This window comes from Plectrocnemia conspersa, unplaced genomic scaffold (assembly GCF_051122295.1).
Source record: "Plectrocnemia conspersa isolate PC_06_02 unplaced genomic scaffold, ASM5112229v1 ptg000006l, whole genome shotgun sequence".
Classification (NCBI taxonomy): Eukaryota; Metazoa; Arthropoda; class Insecta; order Trichoptera; family Polycentropodidae; genus Plectrocnemia; species Plectrocnemia conspersa.
Window position 1 is genome coordinate 972,591 of NW_028277170.1, and position 19,612 is coordinate 992,202.

A 19,612-nucleotide genomic window follows, 5' to 3' on the forward strand; every position below is an offset into this window, starting at 1 on the left:
CTATCAAATCTCATATTCACCCAATTGGCTAATATTAGGTATCGCATTATAAGAAGAAAAAGTATTGACAGCGAACGCAAACATTTTCACCGTTTTATCGATCGTTTTTGACGAACAATGTTACTATAGACTGAATTGCGCGCGAGCGCCGGTAAGCACACAGGGCGGCAAAATTGCTGATATCCCGACGAATTTCACCGCCGGAGATAATCAAAAATGAAATTTGGAAAAGTTTTGTTTAGCGATCGGAAACCGTCGGGCGGTGAACTTCAAATTTAGCGTCGTACCTGTTGAAAAATCAATGACATAGTGACGAATAGTACGATAATTATTATTACGCATTTGAAGAACTATAAAAAAATAACGAATCTATACATTAGCGCCTAGACAAGTGTTCATACAATATTATTATGTTCATACATATTTTTATTTTATTAAAATCAAGTGATTTACATTAGTATAAAGTTTATTCATTTACAAACATGTGCAAGGCATAACAGCTTCACGCTAATGCACTTTGCACAAAAAACAAAAATACTCACAATACTAATATTAATGGCTAGACACAAAGCATTAAACAACTGTGAGTGTCTGGACGAGAACAAATCAATACTACCCTACCGTTTTTTTGGGGAGTTGTTTAATACTCGAGAGCGCAGGCGTTGGTAGTAGCACACAAATACAAAATTGTTGCAGAATCTTGGAATTGTGTATATTTCTTAATAACAGCTAAAAAGTGTTTCTCCTAATACACTGACCGACATCACGTAAAAAAAGTATTTCCCAGCATACCTTGTAAGAATTTTGTGTAAAATTAAAATGTGTAATATTTATATTCCCCCACGTAGTTGTATCTGGGAAATGATTTTAAACCTTTTCTGTAAGATGTGAGTTAGTTTCAATATTTGGAAACCAGACCAGAGAAGCATGCTCGAGGGTACTGCGCACTAGATGATTATACAAGGTACACATTAAATTCAATCTTCTCAATTGATGTACGTATCGCTAGACAAGTCCCAACACCTCAGAAGCTTTATTCGTACGCGCATGCGAGCATGTGTTTATGTGTGTATACGTGCGTCCATGCGTGTGGTGTGTATATGCGTATGTGCGAGCGTATGTGCGGGCGTATGTGCGGGCGTATGTGCATATGTGCGTGCGGGCGTATTAGCGCGCGTGCGTGTGTGTGTATGTTCATATGTATGTATATGACGGATATGAATAATTTTAATAAGATCAGCCTTTTCTTATTAGCGTATAAAATAAAATAAATACCTATAAAGCAAAAATTAACTTAAAACCAATGTCCGTTTATATATGCTTATTCGAAGAGTTTTTTTAAAAAACCACGATGGTTTATATTTTATTTGGTGATGTCAACTGGCCGTTATGATCATGCAATTTAACGCTGTTTGATTTATTAAGGGATTACTGGTATTTTTACTCAATGTGAACGTTACATGCTTTGATTTTGTCGTGTTTGCTTCCATTTTCCAAGTTTTCATCCGTTGTTCTATTCCGTGAAGGCTTCTCTGAAGGTTTTCTGGCGCTTTAAATGGGTTCCTTTAAGGATTCCCAGTCGTACGATGAATGTATATTTTTTAATACTGCTTTATAGTTTCTCCTCTGTTTTTTTTGGTACGAATTAAATTCTGTCTTTCTTTCCTTTAGAATTTTTTTTTGAAAAATCAGTATCAACTTCCTGCTGCTCTTCTTTTTTGCCATCCATGCTCTCTAGGCCAGGAGTCGGCAAACTACGGCCCGCCGCCTGCCTTCAATCCGGCCCGTGGGCTAAATATTATTTTTTACATTAATCAATTAAAAACAAGTCAAATTACGCGCTGTAACGTAACGGTATTTTTTTATTTTATACTAACTGATATTTTTTTGTATTGATAATTTTTTTTTATTGTTTAAGAATTGTAAAAATATTATGTAAAAGTATTATTTCCTAATAAAAGTATGTATGTTGAACCTAGTATTTTAATAGAATTACTCATGTACAATATAAAAATATTCTCCAGTTTAGTATCTGGCCCACCGAGCCTAATTTTTTTACAATCTGGCCCTTTCTAAAAAAAGTTTGCCGAGCCCTGCTTTAGGCTTCAGATTATTTTGTCGACAATTTTAATTTGGTATAATTAAATAACTAACAAATATTTTAATAAGTTTTTAATTGTAAATATATATTATTCTACATAGTGCTTTCAATATTCAACTTGTATTTCTTTTAGTTTTTTTTAATATTTACATTAAAAATATGTATAGATTTTTAAAAAATACATTTAATTTAGGGGCACGGAAGGATTATGAAGGACTGACACAAACGTCACCCGTAACATCAAAGTACACAACATAACTGAATCATCTCTTTCTTGCTGCTCAAAGAATGGGAGTGAGCTGCAAAGCGTGAGTGCGTGCAGCTATTGAAAAATGGATCTCAAAATTAACGAATTCGACAAAATATATCTGCTGCGACGATGAGTGCTTATTGATACTATCTTATTCAATGGGTAATAATAGTATGGAGATATATTTAAAATCATAACCCAGTAATTACTATATTTATATAGATATTTAAATTATTGCAAGCAATATGTACTGGTAACGCATCACTATAGTAGTAACAACTTAGTTTTTACTTATCCGTGTGCCCTAGTAAAATTCTAGTCATTTTATTTTACCCTTTCCATTCCCAGTACCAGTATATATAATATTTGTCTGGATACCAGATTCTGGCCGCCAATCGTCGTCTTTATACGTATAAATGTATTTTGTGGTGTCGGCGCATGCGCAATATTGACAAAATTGCGCAAGTTGCCTTTGCGCTGACACTTAATCGCTTGTGTAAACATTAGCGTATATATATGTATGCGTGCGCTCGGTTATCGATCGGGCGTCGTGTCGTTGGCCAGCCTGCCGTTCAGACAAATGGCGTCGTGGTGCGTCGCGGTGTGAGGGTCTGCTCTTCGCTCGTTGCGTTGAGACTGTACACCCGAGCCACCTCCGCTTCGGCGACTAGCACTTCATCCAAGAAGCATAGGCGAGGACTTCGATCGACTTTTCGAACACACGCGGACGCGTGACGTTACGCCCCGCCGTTAGACGCCGGCCGCGTCTCTCTCATTTCATATGTGACATGTGTGAACTTTTCGTTTCAGACGCGGAATTGTGATGGGATTGGCAACACAATGAGGGAGATGGTCGGAGGATGCTGCGTTTGCTCTGACGAGCGCGGTTGGCCCGACAATCCGCTCGTCTATTGCGACGGAACAGGCTGCAACGTCGCTGTCCATCAAGGTAATCAATTCGGGAATGCCACCATTTTTTTCCACCCCACTCCCATGCCCGACGCTCTCTGTGAGAGTATGTACATTGTTCAAAACAGTATTGAATTCAGGGGTACCACCATTTTTTCTCATCTCACTTGCATGCAACAATCTCGTATAAGGATAGTGATGTGAACCATCATATTTTCAAACTATTTTGAGTATATTTTTAAGTAAATAATGATCCTCTGATCTAAATATTGTGAGTTTAATGAATAAAGGGGTGTAACCATCAGTATGCTAGATGAAAAAAATATTGATCCGTCAAGTATAGTTACTTCAGAATTTTTCTCGAGCTACTTGACTGGCCGCCGTCAATATGTGAGCTATGATATTTGTCGTTACGATGAGTATTTCATTTATACTCAAGTTACCGCAAGGTTCTAATTTGCGTCTGCTGCTCTTCTATTTTATTAACCCTTTCACCACGGTTGATTTTTTGTGTGCCATTTCAAAATTTGTTAATATGTGGAGGGCACCTATTCGTTCCATTTTTTTTTTTAAATATTATGGTTCAATAAATTCAAGTTATTTACAACCTTAAATTATATTAAATGACCATATTATTAAGCTCAAAGATTTATGGCATCTTTAGATGCCCAATGAGTATTGACGATTTTCTTGATGACTTCTATAGAAGCCATCCGCAGTGAAAGGGTTAATGGCATGCATAGGGCCAGACCAAGAATATTCAGCGCCCAGACTCCAAAAAAAAGGGTTATTTGGGAAATTTTTGTTTGTAGAGGACAAATACCTAAGAATTAAAGAAAAAGTTCGCCATCGAAATTTTTGTTTAAAAACCATCTCTAGAAGATTCTTTTTGAGGGAATATCGACACTCAAATAGCTCATTCAGAGTAATTGGCGCCCGCCTCTTGGGCCGGCCCTGAACATGTATGATCTGAAAGTGTTTCAGATTGCTTTTACAAACACGGATTCGTTATGTTTACAAAATGACTAAGCAAATGACTTATGATAAAGCATAGAAGATGCTCAGTTTTTTTCGTTAATATGGCTCCATTTTCTTAAATCAAAGCTCCATATCGTTAGAAAAAAATTGCAGGAAATTTCTGATATTTACAAGAAAGAGTACGGACTGTTGCCTAAAATAGATTTTTTTCAACAATCCGTAGCACGGAAAAGTGTCGACAATGCGTCGATACTCGATGATTTTGAACTGCAGGCTGTAGTGTCCCTACTCACAATTGCACTACCCCATTTTTGATGCAAAAAAATACAAAGTTGTTTTCAGCGATATCTACAAGTAGCTGGAACAATATATGTGTGATGATGCACGTCTCTTAACCATTTCATGCCTGAATTTTTTTCAAAATACCGATATTATTTTTAGGTTTATAATAAATATTCAACAAAAAAATTTTAATGTATATTTTTTAGAACATTTTTTTATAATATAATAATAATAAAATTGAACAGTAGAAATAATGATTCATAATATTTAATCCCTAGGGCAGTTTAAAGTGTGTACCACTATATTTCTGTCTTCTTAATTTAAATTTTTTCATTTGCTATAAAGTGTGTATGCTTCTAATAACATACTAAGTATATAACAAATTGAGATTGTACAGTGTAAAGTAAGACTTCGTGATCTAGGTTATTTGTATAATGTGTATTAATTTATATTTGCACATCAGAGGATGGTTCAACACAATGAGATTGCAAATCTTCAATAATAAATACTACATAATAAGTTATATGTAATATAAAAATGCATAAAAATATACATTTTCAATTTTACTATTTTTTTTAATAGAGAAACAAAAATAAAATCAGCTGCATCCCTTAGATGTTGCAAAATATCATATTTTTTTAGTCTATTTTGATTTTTTTAAAGCAACAAATTCAATGGTCGAAATTTGAATAAACTTTGTGTCAGAATAAAAATCAAATCCCGGTCATAATTATGTTATTCAGTGTCAGAATTAATATCAAATAATTAGAATAAAAATAGCATATGGTCAAAATTTATATTAAACGTACAGAATATATATTAGGCTCAGAATTTAAAATAATTGGTCGGAATTTATTTGATAGTTTAAATGAGAATATAAAATAATTATTGTTCTATAAAACGAATTGCTTGCGCATTACTATTGGACGGATTAGGTTTGAGCGAGCGAATATTGGTCAGAACAGAGAACGCCTTTTGAATAATTTTCTGCAATGTATCCTTTTTCGAAGAAAAAAATCCTAATATTAACCTTACATAAATGCACAAACAATTCGTTTTATGGAACAAAGTATTTATTTTAATGCACATATCCCACAAAATAATTCCCTGTCAAATAGCATTCAATTTATATTAAATGGACGATAAAAAATGGCTACGCCCGTGGTTACACACACACTACACTAACACAAATAAAAACAAAATTGTATGTATGTATATAATTTTTTTATTAATAATTCCCTCTTTGTCTTTTCTTTCCTTACGGTATCTATTTAGCCGCTGGCGGAGGTTTCACATATTTAAATCTATGCGTTTGAATAATATTTAATTAAAAAATAATTATTGGTTAATAATTATTTACATTAAACTTTTTGAATTTTATATCACAATGCAGTGCGAATTATTGATCCATGAGGGCGTCAAAAGAAAAATGCATGTCATTTCAGCTTTTTCAAAGCTGCAATTAAATTAGTTCAGAAAAGTTGATGGAACATTTTATTGAATTTATTGTATATATAATAGCTAATATTGTTTAGAATGAATTTGATATACATAAAGATCTGATTCGTATTGGGGTTTGTTTTGTGCGGATTTGCATATAAATAAATTAACTATGATTAAATTATTAAACTGATTGAAATAAAATCTTTGTATCTTAAAAGAACAAATATAAAAACGTTACATGAACTTTAAAAAATGTTGCGACACACGCCATGATAAGAGTTAAACGATAATAAAAAGTGGGCTGTTTCGTTTGACATACTAATTCTGCTAATTTCGGTCATAGTAGATACTGCCATTAAACATTCTGTTCATAAATGTTTTTTTGAAGGCATAGCAAGATTTTTTTTGTCGAGAAGCGACGTTTCTAGAAATCAGAAATTAAATAATCCAGATTAGTTTCTTCGTTGTTTTTTAATCCAATTTTTCGCCCGAACAAAGAACCATTCTTGTTAATGGAATTGTCTTTGTCTCAGGATATTTTATATTGTATGACACAACATGAAGTGTCATCATTCAAAAATGTTAGTGTTCTAGTTCACCCGAATTAATTGCTTGAATCATAGGTTAGGTGTCTTAACTTTATTTAAGCAATTTGGTATCTGTGTTTTTTTAAATTTAATTCGTAATTTGGTATCTGTGTTTTTTAAATTTAATTCGTAATTTGGTATCTGTGTTTTTTTAAATTTAATTCGTAATAAGTTCAGGTAATATCTCGATTAATTTAGTTTATTTTTTAAATCCAATAATGACTTTATTTTGTTTTTAATGTTATCATTCGATTAGCCAATGTGAATGTCTCAATTCTGTTTTAAATATGATTGCGATGGTTTTATTAATGCAATCATATAAACGTGATTGTATTTGTCATATGCGGGAATCCCTGCATTTCGTTACAAATAAAAAAGGGTAAATTTGTTTAGTTGTGGAAGTCTTAAATTAGACAAATACAAGGCAGTGTGTTATTCACATTTTTTTCCCCTTGAAGTATTTCTCAATTGCAGTAGATGGGATGTAGACAATAAAATAAACTGAATGAATAAGTAGGTAGTAAAGCCAGCAGAACATATTCAAGTAAGCATCCTTGACTAATGCGATTGCTTTATTTTTCTAATAATTTGACACACTTTTATTACTATATTGCTCCATATTTCTTTGAATTTATAAAACGCAATATATTTTCGTATGAATGTGTCTTCAAAATAAAGATATCTTTATTACATTACGTCCATTGCTTATTATTGAGTTTATTCCATTTTTTTTATAATGCTTTCGATTTTTTAGAAATGGAGAAAATATTTACAGTTACAGGATATCACATCCTATTGATAATAAGAATAATAAACTGGAAAAAGTTGAGAAATATATATCGTCAGTTTGTATAAATTATATATAATGTATAGTTCGTTCCAATATACACATAAATTGTTTGAAGTTTCATTATTTTTTTTTGAATGTATAAGGATGTGGGAAAATACAATACTTATTGGTTTTACTGCAACGTATTATTTTACATCGGTTAATATATGCCACACATTCACTGATTAGGTTGAATTTTGATTTCCAGCTTGTTACGGAATCGTGACCGTCCCCACTGGCCCGTGGTATTGCAGAAAGTGCGAGAGCTCGGACAAGAACGCGAAAATCGTAAGTGTGAACATTGTCGCAATACTAACAATTAATCGTCACGCAGTCGCCGTATGCTAGTTTTTGATTTGTTCAAATCTTGTTCCATGTTAGCGATGTGAAATTTGCCCGTCTCGCTCTGGCGCCTTTAAAAGGGTCGATTCCGGCGGCTGGGCCCATGTAGTTTGCGCCCTCTACATACCGGAAGTTCGTTTTGGAAATGTCACCACGATGGAACCGATCATATTGCAATTCATACCGCCAGAGCGGTACAGCAAGGTATGAGACAGTTCTACGCTCTGTTTTTATTGGTAGTATCCCTTTTTTGAAATTGATTGAATAATGTTGTGGTCATTGTTTCTAGAGTTGCTACATTTGTCAGGAAATGAACAAAATTAACAAAGCTAGCATGGGAGCGTGTATGCAGTGTAATAAGTCGGGTAATTGACACGCTAGTTATGGCCCGATACTCAAACGACACGCCCGTTGCTCAATCGCACTCGTTTTCAAACTTCAGGTTGCAAGCAGCAGTTCCACGTCACGTGCGCTCAGAGCCTAGGGCTGCTGTGCGAAGAGGCTGGAAACTTTCTGGACAACGTTAAGTACTGCGGCTACTGCCAACACCACTACAGCAAGCTTGTGAGTTAATTTTGCACCGCCGGTGTGTCCGCCATGGTTCGCTCGATCTTTTCCCTCTTTAAAAAAATTGCAGAGGAAAGGGGGCGGCGTCAAAACCATTCCACCGTACAAGCCCGTGTCGCAGGACGGCCACTCTAGCGACTCGAGCCCCGAAAAGGAGGGCGAACCCAACGCCGCCAAAAATTCTGGCAGCGTCATAACGGTCTCTAGCGCCAGTTCTACTTCTGGCGCTCCCAAGACTGTCCCTACTGGCAAATCTGTAAGTAACTCGTAATTATTGCCGAGTGACGCTATTTATTGACCGCTAAATTTCGTAAAAACAGAGTGCTGGAAGGAAATCGAGCAGTCAACAAGCAAGTTCCAGCGTGCCCAAGTCTTCGTTTGCACCGCAGAGAATATCCAGTGCGCCAACGTCTACCATAACGTCATCTTCCAGCACATCTTCGTCTGTGTCCAGCAATTCGAAATCGGCATCCAGTGATGTAGAACCGTCTACCTCTAAGATATCCGGTTCCGTACCGGTTAAAATGAATCAAAGCGACGGTACTTCGTTAACTCCGAAGCCCGCTTCCGATTCTGACGGTTCTGGCAGTAGTCACAGCCATCGTCATAAGAAGAATTTCATGCTCGTTCCCAAGAATAAAGCGAGCAAGAGCAGTACTGGCAAGTCGAGCAGCTCGGCCAAATCGCCCATAACTATATCGGATTCTGAGTCAAGTTATCCGATGGTCGTAGGGTACGTGCAATAATGATTAAAATTATATATGATTATTTCTGCATTCGAATATTTATGATAAAATTATTTTTAGATCCTCGGTTCCGTCCAATAGTGATATTCAAGAGACTATCATTAAAGTGAATATTGAAAAGATGAGCCCCGTCGGCGGTGACATCAAGCAGACCAAGAAGAAGAAAGCTATCGTGCAGTCTACGGCTCAGGACTTGACGCTTCAAGTTACTATCTTTACTATGCATTACTTAATTCAACGGTTCTTAAACTTAGGTAGTCCGTAGACCCCATCTTGAACAACACTTTTTTGGGGACCCCACTTCAACCCTAACCATTTTACGTCGTTCTTGAGCCTCGTTACGAATTAAAAAATATAATACATCTATGAAAATTAATGCATTCAGTGGAAGGTATCCAACACACATTTGAACCTAGGCTTTTACCATAATTTTTTACCTAAAGCTGCTTTTAGAACCATTAAATGTTCCGTGTTACATTTTGGAACTTTTTATTAAGAGTTTCTATATATTCGTTAAATGCTGGCAAATACTTACACACACAGTTGATAATACAATCGATTTTTTTTATAATCACTTCTATTTAGTTTCAACTTTAAATATATTTACAGCTGCACCTCAGACACTCAAATTCGATTCATTTAAATAAGTAAAAGCATCAGTCAAGTAAATAACCTTAGCTAATTAGAAAAAAGTTCATTCAGTTCAAATCGCATATCCATTAAAAAAAAATTTTTTGAGCTTCGTATTTAACACATCTCATGCGGGAGACGAGAATCACAGTCCTCAGTCCGCCAATCGTTGTATGCGGGAGACTGTGATTACAATTACCAAAATCTTTACCGCGGTAGCGGGAGACTGTGATCACAGTTCTGTTTATTATATTCTTTTATTTATGGTTTACAGTGACATCTGTGAGTTTTTGTTAAAAAAAATTTTTTACGAGTAGAATTCGAGACTGTCCTTGCCCTTACATGTGTTTAGGTCGAGATCGAAAATTATATTATTATATTTATGATTTACAGTGACATCTGTTAAATTTTCGTTAACTTTATTATACGAATATAATTCGGGTCTGTCCCCAATCCTACATGCGTAATTGCCACATGTGGCCAAGATAAAAAAAAAATCCCGATCTTGTTTATATTTTTTATGCATATTCTTCGATCTTGTTTATATTTTTTATGCATATTCTTCGAACGTTTTCAGTTTACCTAATGCAAATAAATTAATTTTCTTTTTGGTGAGTGTTTATATTTCTTCTTTTTTTTATCGTAAAGATTTAAAATGTTATTAATGATTTATATGCTGTCGCGACTAATTGCTCGCGCGACCCCGAATACGCCCGCGTCACTCATTAACTTACGCTCGATCGGCCCCGCATGAGATGTGTTAATCACGAAGCTTAAAAAGGCGATTGAGTACTTTTCCACTTGACAACCAACATACTTTTGTGTGTAACTCGAGATGTGTAGATTGAGTGTAATGAAATTGACATTTTCAACAACTTCATCCAATGTTTTTTGGCAGTTATGTTGATATATTTTTGGATACTAATGATTCCATGTGTGCAGTTGCGACACCTTTAATTAAAGCAATCAATCCATTTTCTTTTCCTGACATTGCACAAGCTCTATCGGTGCGAATTCCAACGCATTTTGACCACTCGATTTCATTTTTGGTTATAAAATGATTCAAACTTAAATATGGCCTTAGCTTCCTCTTGTATTTTGTATTAAAATTCATATATAATAAAAGCTAACAAATTAGCAAATAACTGTTATTTTATTATATATGGCATATCGTCAATCGATAATGAAATCAAACTTGACATGTTATTATTTTTATAGCAAGAAGAATTAATTGCTCTGCTATACTATGAGGCTACAATCTTTTGCATCAGATTTTAAGTTCTCGGTTTTTCCATTACAATAAAAACGACATGCTATTGTGTTCACTGTGTTTTGTTTCCAAATAACGTCAGAGATTGACGGATTACATACATTCGGGACATAAAAGACAAACACGTCTTTCCACATCTTTATTGCAGTGAATCCAAGTAATAAATACTCACCACAATATTTTCTAATTTTACGTTTCTTAATGGATTTCAAGGTTGATGGTCCGTCATCTGAATCGCTCTCATCTGTATTTTGCTTCATTATTTTTTTTTATTAACTTTATGTGCTTGGTGCGGCTCTTAATTGCAAAATTTGGATTTGTGCCCACTCTCAATAAAAATAATACATTTTTTTCAAGTGCTGAATCAATTTGCATAAAAAGTAACGTAATTAGTCAATTATAAGGTAAAAAATAAAATTAAAGATAAATTTATTTTTTAGTATATATTAGAGGCGGGCGGTGAAATACTTTCCCTCTCGATCAATCCCGTGTTAAGTAACGAGAGTGAATGAGAGATAAGGGCATGCTGACTGCATGCTCTTATCTCTCACTCACTCTCATCACTTAACACGCGAGCGATCGAGAGGGAAATTATCTCACCGCCCGCGCTTGGTGTATATGTAATTGACTACGTGACTTTATGCAAATTAATTCGGCACTTGTAGGGTTAATATCAGAGTACCCCAGATAGTTATATATTTACATATAACAAATGAAATAATCAATAAAAAACATTTTTTTAATCAAAATAATACCGATAAAGATTATGAAATAAATGAACATAACAAAAAATATTTTGTATTAAATTTTTTTAAATATTGAAAGCCTGTATTGTAATAAAAAAATCACGAAAGCTGAATAATATATAAAAAAATTCATAAAATAAATTATTAAAACATAGTAATACAAAAAAGTAGTAAAATAAATCAAAGCAATAAAACGTTGAGAATCACTGATTTTTTTGTGTATAAATTAACTCACTATTCAAAGGGTTAAGAACTGCTGACCTACTTTGTAAATATATTTGTATGAAAATACTATTGTTAATATATTTTTAGGTACCAGAACTGAACATGCCGACACCGAGTTCTGCTGCGGTCAAAGAGCGACCTCCGAGCAGAGCTGATCGTCCTCCCGAGCCCAGCGAGAGGCCTATTGAAATCATAGAAGACAAACCTAGAAAGGTGAGTGTCTACTTATTACTTTTTATTTATTTGAAATTGACGCGAATGCTTTTTTTCAGGTGAAAAACGACATACCTGCCAAGGTTTTTAATGTTCCGATGGATACGGTGAGCGCACCGTCTCCCTACTTCATGTCTGCATCATCGACGAGTAGCTTGCCTATGAATCAACCATACCCTGTGGAAAGATCGCCAATGGGGTGAGTTAACGACTCAAATCTTATCTGTTCGTCATTTCAAAGCTGAATTTTACAGTTTAAATCTCAGGCACTCGTTATCGCCGTCCGTTTTGCTCCACAATCAAAACATGACCATCAAATACTCGCAAGAGCCCCTGCCCCTGGTCAGCGAGATCGTCCAGCCAGAGACTCTCGCGCCTAGTATGTCATCTCCGCATTCCCAATCTAGTCAAGGTTTAAATCTGTCTGCTAACCAGGTATTTATATTATGAGTTGCATTTGTAGATTATTTCTAAACAAATTTTAGAACTTGGTCCATTTTTTGTTTTCAGACCGTAGGCTCGAGCGATTATATATCTTCAACTATGATGTCAGCACCGTCTACTCGAGATTGGGGATTCAAAGTGGCTTACGAACCACAGCCGAGCCAGAGCATACCTACAAAGATGCCGACCGAGAATGATATGCTGTATCCGGTGATGAAGCGTCCTAGGTGTGATTCTATAACTATGCCTTATTATTAAAAAAAACACACACAAATTTAACTTACCGACCGGTACCTTAATTAGCGGACTTACATTAAAAACCGGCGTTTTTTTTGCAAATATTGGACAAAAAAATTTCAAATTTATATATCTTTTGACACAGCACATATATTTTAATGATATGCTTCATTTGTATTTCATAAATCATAGTCTAATAAATTACCCCCTCCCCCCCTTCCCAATGATGTACCTGCTTAGAATCCACATCAAAAGCAATAAAATCATGCCATCGCAGTGGAAATTCTCGGTTATCTACTTTTCATATGAATTATTTATAGCAGTATTACGACTTACAATAAGTGAGAATCAAATAAAATACGTCTAAACCGAATTTTGACCAATATGTGAACGAAAAAAAAGCTATTTTCACTTCTCAGAAGTCAAAAATCCACATCAAAAGCAATAAAATCGTGCCGGTGCAGTAGGAACGCTTGGTAATTTAGTGTTCATATTAAGACTTTTTATAACAGTATTAGGACTTACAATAAGTAAGAATCGAATAAAGCGCACCTAAACCAAATTTTGACCAATAGGAGCGTTCCCACTGCAACGGCGCCGACACGATTTTATTGCTTTTGCTGTGAATTTTTAACTTCTGAGAAGTGATAATTGCTTTTGCGCCTTAATTGCTTAATTAATATGCGAGATGCGACATCTGTACTTCTTCCTCTTATTTTCCCCTGAGAGATGAGTTGGCTTAGTTTGTATTTTGGACTTGATCTAATGAAAGTTCTAAAACTATAATTAGCTAAAATTTTCAAGTTGGGTTTGGTTAATTCGTAGGATAGGCTTGGGTTTGAACAGAAAATGAACGTTTTGCAACTGTCGAATTGAGTTTCATAGAGCAGCTTATAATTTCACTAGCGTTTATCAGTTAAATTATATTTTTAAAATATATATCTACTGGTGAATAGTTTTGGACTTCACTAGCGAAAATATAACTTCACTAAAAAATACATTCACTGTAACATTTTACATCGCATGTAAGCAAATGATTATCGGAAATGTTGAAATCATATAATTTGACTACCGCCTGCCAGATATATTATATTTTCACTAGTTAAAATATATATCTATCTGTGAAAATTTTTTCCAATATGATTTCATTGAAATATTTTCGTGATAGATTCGAGACATTTTTTAGATAAATGACATACATTTTTCTGGTCATATTTAAGGAGGGGCAGAATTATTTTTTCTATAGAACAATGGAACAATTTTAGCGCGTTGAGTTATGGTCAAGCGATCCATTTCGTATATGTGTTGTTGCAAACTAACATTTGACACTTTGAACATGAGTGATTATTGACAGCTGTCTGATTTAGAGTGCTGCCAACATAAGAAACTCGAATTGGATCATCTTGTTATAAAAATCTTTCGTTTTATTACAGAATGGAACCCGTCGATGTGAGTTCCAAAAACATCAAACAACCGATGATAATCATCGATGACAAGATTAGCACCGGGATGCGCAGCAGCAAGAAGAGAGCGACAGTGACCACTCCACCCGTCATGCCCCAGCATAACAGCAACTTGGTGATGCAGCCGGGAATACTGCCTCAAATGCTGCCCAGCAAGAGGATGACGCACGGTACGCCGCCACCGTCTACCTCGCAGACTTACCAAGAAGCGCATTCGCCGCCCGCCTCACCCGGTCAGTATCTTCGGAGGCGGCTATTGACATCAAAAAGTATGCATTCTATACGCAATTACAGCCAATGACAGTTATTCAACTAATCAATGTAATATATTATCGTAACCTAACTGAACTTTGCTAATCTAGATGGTTGTGATTCACCCTCTACTGCATATAGATAAGGTATTTGCAGTATTCTGTTGTGTCTCAACACAACAAAGAATAAACTGTATTTCCATATTATCTATTCATTTAATTAAGCCAACTGGATATATTGTAAACAATTTAGATTAGCAAAGTGTTTAGATTATATTTAGAAAGCAGCCAAAGTGCACTGTTCTTTAGACTTTTTATAAATGTTTTCAGTTATTGGGAACGATAACGTCAGAAAGTCGAACGCCCACCAAAGGTATCCGATCATCGATCGATCAGTTTATCAGATGAAAGACGGACCGTTTGAAGCATCGTCTGCTTACAGGCGCGCGCCCCACATGTTAGGAAATGAACTGAATCCTGACAGCGCAGCGGCGGCCCGCCTGTCGGAGCACCTCAGCGCCGAGCTGGCCGCACACTCTGTGTTCAGAGCTCCGTCGCCTCTGGTACCTCCGCCGCTGATCAATCGAGCCACAGTACGTCGATTGTCTGAGGATTCACCTTCGATCGTCGCTTCATTCTCCAATTGTCGTTTCAGAGCGGCGGTCGATTGGGTACTCTCGGCACCAACAACAGTATCTCGCTGACTTCCGGCGGGGCTCAAAGCCTCGACCAGCTCCTGGAGCGCCAGTGGGAGCAAGGATCTCAGTTCCTGATGGAACAAGCTCAACACTTCGACAGTGAGTTTACTTTTACAAATAAATCGAACAAAATCAAACTTAATGTTTTGTACTCCCACTAGTGAATAATTCGACGGGTTTGCAATATGTTTTTTTTTTTTTTGAGTCAACACCCCTCGGTTCACTAAGATTAACCATCGGTCACTCTTCTTTCAGTCGCTTCTCTGCTTTCGTGTCTGCATCAGCTGCGCAGCGAGAACGTCAACTTGGAGGAGCACGTGGTGGCGCTGACGGAGCGCCGCGACCACTTGCTGGCCGTCAACGCGCGACTGGCCATCCCCTTAAATTCAGGTTCCACCATCCTTTCTAACGAAAACATAGAGAGAAGGAGACATTGCCAGCGTAAGTTTCCGCGCGCAACTCAGCTCGCCTTTTTTTTCTTATGTTGCGCGGAAAGGGTGTACGATTTCTGCTACATGTAACTAAGCACTGCTATCGCACACTGTCTGTTCGTTTGTTTCATCGACCGATCGATTTAATCTTCGATTCTATTTCCGCAGTTCCGACTCAAGGCTCCGCCGAAGCCAATAAGCTGTCCCGGGAGGCGGCAACCTCCATGATCAGGTAACAGATCATTGTCTTCACGCTTGATAACTATAACGCTCTCATTGCACGTAAATGTTCAACTGATACAAACGGAATAATTTCAATCGACATTATACCACAGATGTCAATTGCAGTTTTTCTATAGTTAATTTATGCCACTAACACTTTTAAATCCATATTCCTTTCAAAATGCATGCATTAACACTATACAGGCCGCTGAAAACAATTTTTTTATGCAAATTCATGTTCTAAAACATATTTTTTTAATGTTAAAAATGACGCATAAGTGAGTCAGCAGTTGCCAAAATCCGATATAATAGCTTTTTTTTTTGACAAGAATTGCCAGATCTGATGTTATAGTTGAAGAAAGAAACATACATTTTTAACCACTTCACATTCATTCACGCATCGATGCGTGAAAATATATTACGATATATTTACAAAGCACGTCAGCGTCCTGTAACGTGTTAACATAAACATAGATGTTCATTTGCATGAATAACTTCTGCACTAATTTATTGTTAAGCCATATTCCAATGACTCCCAAACAACAATTTTTTAACTCATTGCTTTTTTTTAATATGATAATGTTAGAGCTTCGATTTTAATACCAACTTTAAAATGCTTAACATTCGTAAAAATGAATTTTAAATATTTGAAAATGCATGTTTAAACACAATGGTTTCACTTAACTCGTACTGACAAATCTATCGTACAGTCAGTCAAGATTGCTACAATTGTACTGTAATAAGTTGATAGTGGAACATTAAAATCATGCCGTTATTATATTTTCATCATTAGAGTTGAAATAAAATGTTGTAGTAACCTTCTAAACCCAATCCGATTTATTAAATAACCAATAAAAATCTTAACCTTTACTAATACCAGACGCGTACGGTGAGACACTTTCCCTTTCAGCGTATGAAACACACTCACTCACTCTTGTCACTTAACACGCAAGCGAGCGAAAGGGAAAGCATCTCACCGTACGCACCTGATGTATATGTTGAATTTGTGCACGACTTATATTATAAAGCATGCTAGAATATCTGAAACATTTTTTTTGTTTTTAAATATTTAATCTTAATTTTCACACACTTTATGCGATGCACGATCTTTGGAATCGCTATAAAGTCAGCGACTGCTTCTTCATTCTCATCCGGGGGTTTTTTTATTTGATATAATTTGCATATTTTAGACATTTTATTTGTTTCTGTTTAGTTGGAATCCATTAAATCTTTCTGCGTTATGGAAAAACACCCAGAACCATGTAACGTATAATAAACTGTTTTTTTTCCCACATATATCATCATTTTCATTTACTTAAATTCTAATCATTCACGTGCATTTCTTCTCAGGTCTTTCTAATGATCATCTAAATTATTTTTGAATAGTGTCGTTGCTAAATAATGGCTTTATTTTGTTTAGTTCAACCTAAATAAATTTATAATTATCCGATATATCTTTTCTTAAATTATATTAAATAATATTTTTTCCATACAGTATATATTATATACGTATATCTTAAGAACTAGAGAACTACTCCATGCGACGGCATTGTATTATTTATTAAATTTTTTTCATCAACTTAAATTACTCGTTATACGACCTTACTATTTTTTCCATAATCTTCATTATCATATTAAAACTTATCTTCTCCAAATTAACAAATTAAATGTTAAAAATAAACTATATGGTAAGAATGTTCATGCTTTAAAAAAATTATCGATCTACATTCTATGTCCTTTTATGGTTCAGGCAGATTTTCAATTCTCTTTGGTGGATGGTAATTATTTTATATCCTTTTCTTCAGTTTATGCTAGATGTTTAAAGCTTGGTTTGGATTTTTGTTGTTTTTTTTTTTTTATGTATACATATTTATATTGAGATAACACTTTATATTTCGTTTGTCGTCAAAGTGCTTTTCTCTAAATGCCAACTAAATCCATCAGTTGTGTATGACTATAACCAATATATGTTTGACTTTTAGTTTAAAAATATAAAATCATATAAGAATAATAAAAGCGTTTATAGCCAAATTTGTTGTGTTTATTGTTCTAGATAACTCCAAATCTGCCCTTTAACTTAAGTTTTTATACTTATTCTTTGCTTAAATCATTCAAATGAGCGATTATCAATATTTATATAGACTGGACTACGGTCGAATTCTTATTGTTTAAGTGATAAATCGGTAGTTATTTAATATGGATAAGATGAGTTTTGATATGACTTCATCGCATAATCTGCGTTTTTGTGATTTCCGATCATTTAAACGTGCGTTTTGTGTGTTGCAGCCGCCACCCGCCTCCTATAGTTCAACAGAGGGCCGATACCGTCGTTTCTGAGAGGGGTCAACAGGTGCGCTACATCGGCTCAGTCAGTCGTGTTTGCGAATAGTATTTGGACACGTATGTCGCTCTGGTTTCAGTTACCGCCGAGAGACGCGCAAGCGAAGCCCAGCTGAAAAACGTCTAGAGCGGGCAGCGGAGCAGGGTTGCAAGTCTTCCCGTCGACGTCCGCTACCCAGCAGCATCAGCACCCGCAGAAGCAGCATCAGCATCACCACCACCAAAGCAGTAGTAGCAGCAGCAGCAGCAGCAGGACGCCGTCGATGGAGCAACAGCACCAGCCGGCCGACGATGGCCAGCAGCCCATCAATTATTCGTGTCGCTCGCAATCCTTGGACGCCGCGCAGAGGGCGGCCGAGTCCATCCTCACTCAAATGGAGCAGCAGACCTCCGCAGCGTCCGGAGAAGTGGTCGCCCCTCCCGCAGGGCCGCCTCCCCCGGAGGACAAAGGCCCCGGCGAGCGGCCGCCGCCCCAGCCCCAGGGCAAGTTCTACGACTTCTCCATCGAGTACATCCTCGGGCAGAATACGTAGGATCTGATCTCAGAAAGACTGCCTTTTGTGATATCTGTCGTAGTTTAGGGACCAATTCGATCACCGTGCATCGCATCTCGTATTTTAATCTCGTATAAATATAAATGTCGTGACGACGTGCCGCCCGTGTGCCCGTTTCCCTCCTTCCGCTCCCCTTTCGACCCCTCCCTGCCCAAACTTATATTTACAAACAATGAATTTATTTTTTTACAAAAAAAAAGCGATGTTTATTGCACTTACGTACATATATAGTACTTTACTGTAGTTTATAGTACATACATTTAGCAATGTAATCATATAACTTATGTAAAATCTGACTGTTCTTTTTCTGATCAAACTTAATCGATGGTATACAATACAATTACATAATATATAAATAATAAAATTGATGTTCAGTATACATAAATATTTTAACCATTATACGTACTTATTGATTGTTGCAATAAAAAATGGCTTATAACTTAAAAGATATTTTTTATATTTAAAAAATTGACAAATGCTTTCACTTCGATTCGACGACCACAATACATTGTGTAAGTACTTCATCCTGTGGTAACAAACAGTTATGAATTTTTGGTTTTCGAAAGTCTTTTAAGTGTTCTAAATTTGACAAATATTAGATAACAATTATTTATATTGAGATGATTGGTACAAAATGTGATATATTTAAAAAACTTAATTTGTTAAACAAATAGTTACAAGAAAAAAATTGTAACCTCATAACGTATGAAAAATTAATTATTGCTTTTCTTGGAAAGATCAATCTTTTCAAAATTAATATTGGTCGTTGTGAATTAACACAATTTCCACTATTGGCCACTATCGACAATGAAATACAAGATCCTTATATGTTACAATGATACTAGCAGTGAAAG

General features: G+C 35.7%; 1 protein-coding gene across 50 annotated transcripts; it reads left to right on the forward strand.

The window, feature by feature from the left end:
* Positions 1-2,921: 2,921 nt before the first annotated feature.
* Positions 2,922-19,204, forward strand: LOC148233989 (uncharacterized). 50 transcript variants are annotated; one of them, XM_088188241.1, is made up of 22 exons: positions 2,922-3,043; positions 3,162-3,300; positions 7,588-7,667; positions 7,761-7,925; positions 8,011-8,086; positions 8,164-8,285; positions 8,356-8,544; positions 8,609-9,021; positions 9,095-9,239; positions 11,993-12,118; positions 12,178-12,317; positions 12,373-12,553; positions 12,629-12,789; positions 14,233-14,495; positions 14,844-14,886; positions 14,956-15,106; positions 15,169-15,310; positions 15,467-15,652; positions 15,811-15,874; positions 17,078-17,126; positions 18,151-18,214; positions 18,285-19,204. In XM_088188241.1, exons 2-21 carry the CDS (start codon positions 3,192-3,194, stop codon positions 18,199-18,201), a joined length of 2,856 nt encoding a protein of 951 aa, XP_088044367.1. In that variant the 5' UTR covers positions 2,922-3,043; positions 3,162-3,191; the 3' UTR covers positions 18,202-18,214; positions 18,285-19,204. The 50 variants fall into 50 exon arrangements, with proteins under 50 accessions (XP_088044367.1, XP_088044378.1, XP_088044372.1 ...); XM_088188252.1 differs by having other exon boundaries at positions 15,467-15,601; XM_088188246.1 differs by having other exon boundaries at positions 12,385-12,553.
* Positions 19,205-19,612: the final 408 nt, after the last annotated feature.

Bases quoted from the DNA above. Each gene is read 5' to 3' on its own strand.
- LOC148233989 (XM_088188221.1), top strand. From the start codon at position 3,192: ATGAGGGAGATGGTCGGAGGATGCTGCGTTTGCTCTGACGAGCGCGGT. The intron at 7,668-7,760 runs GTAAGTGTGAAC...GTTCCATGTTAG, and splicing joins CGGACAAGAACGCGAAAATC to CGATGTGAAATTTGCCCGTC. The intron at 8,286-8,355 runs GTGAGTTAATTT...TTAAAAAAATTG, and splicing joins AACACCACTACAGCAAGCTT to CAGAGGAAAGGGGGCGGCGT.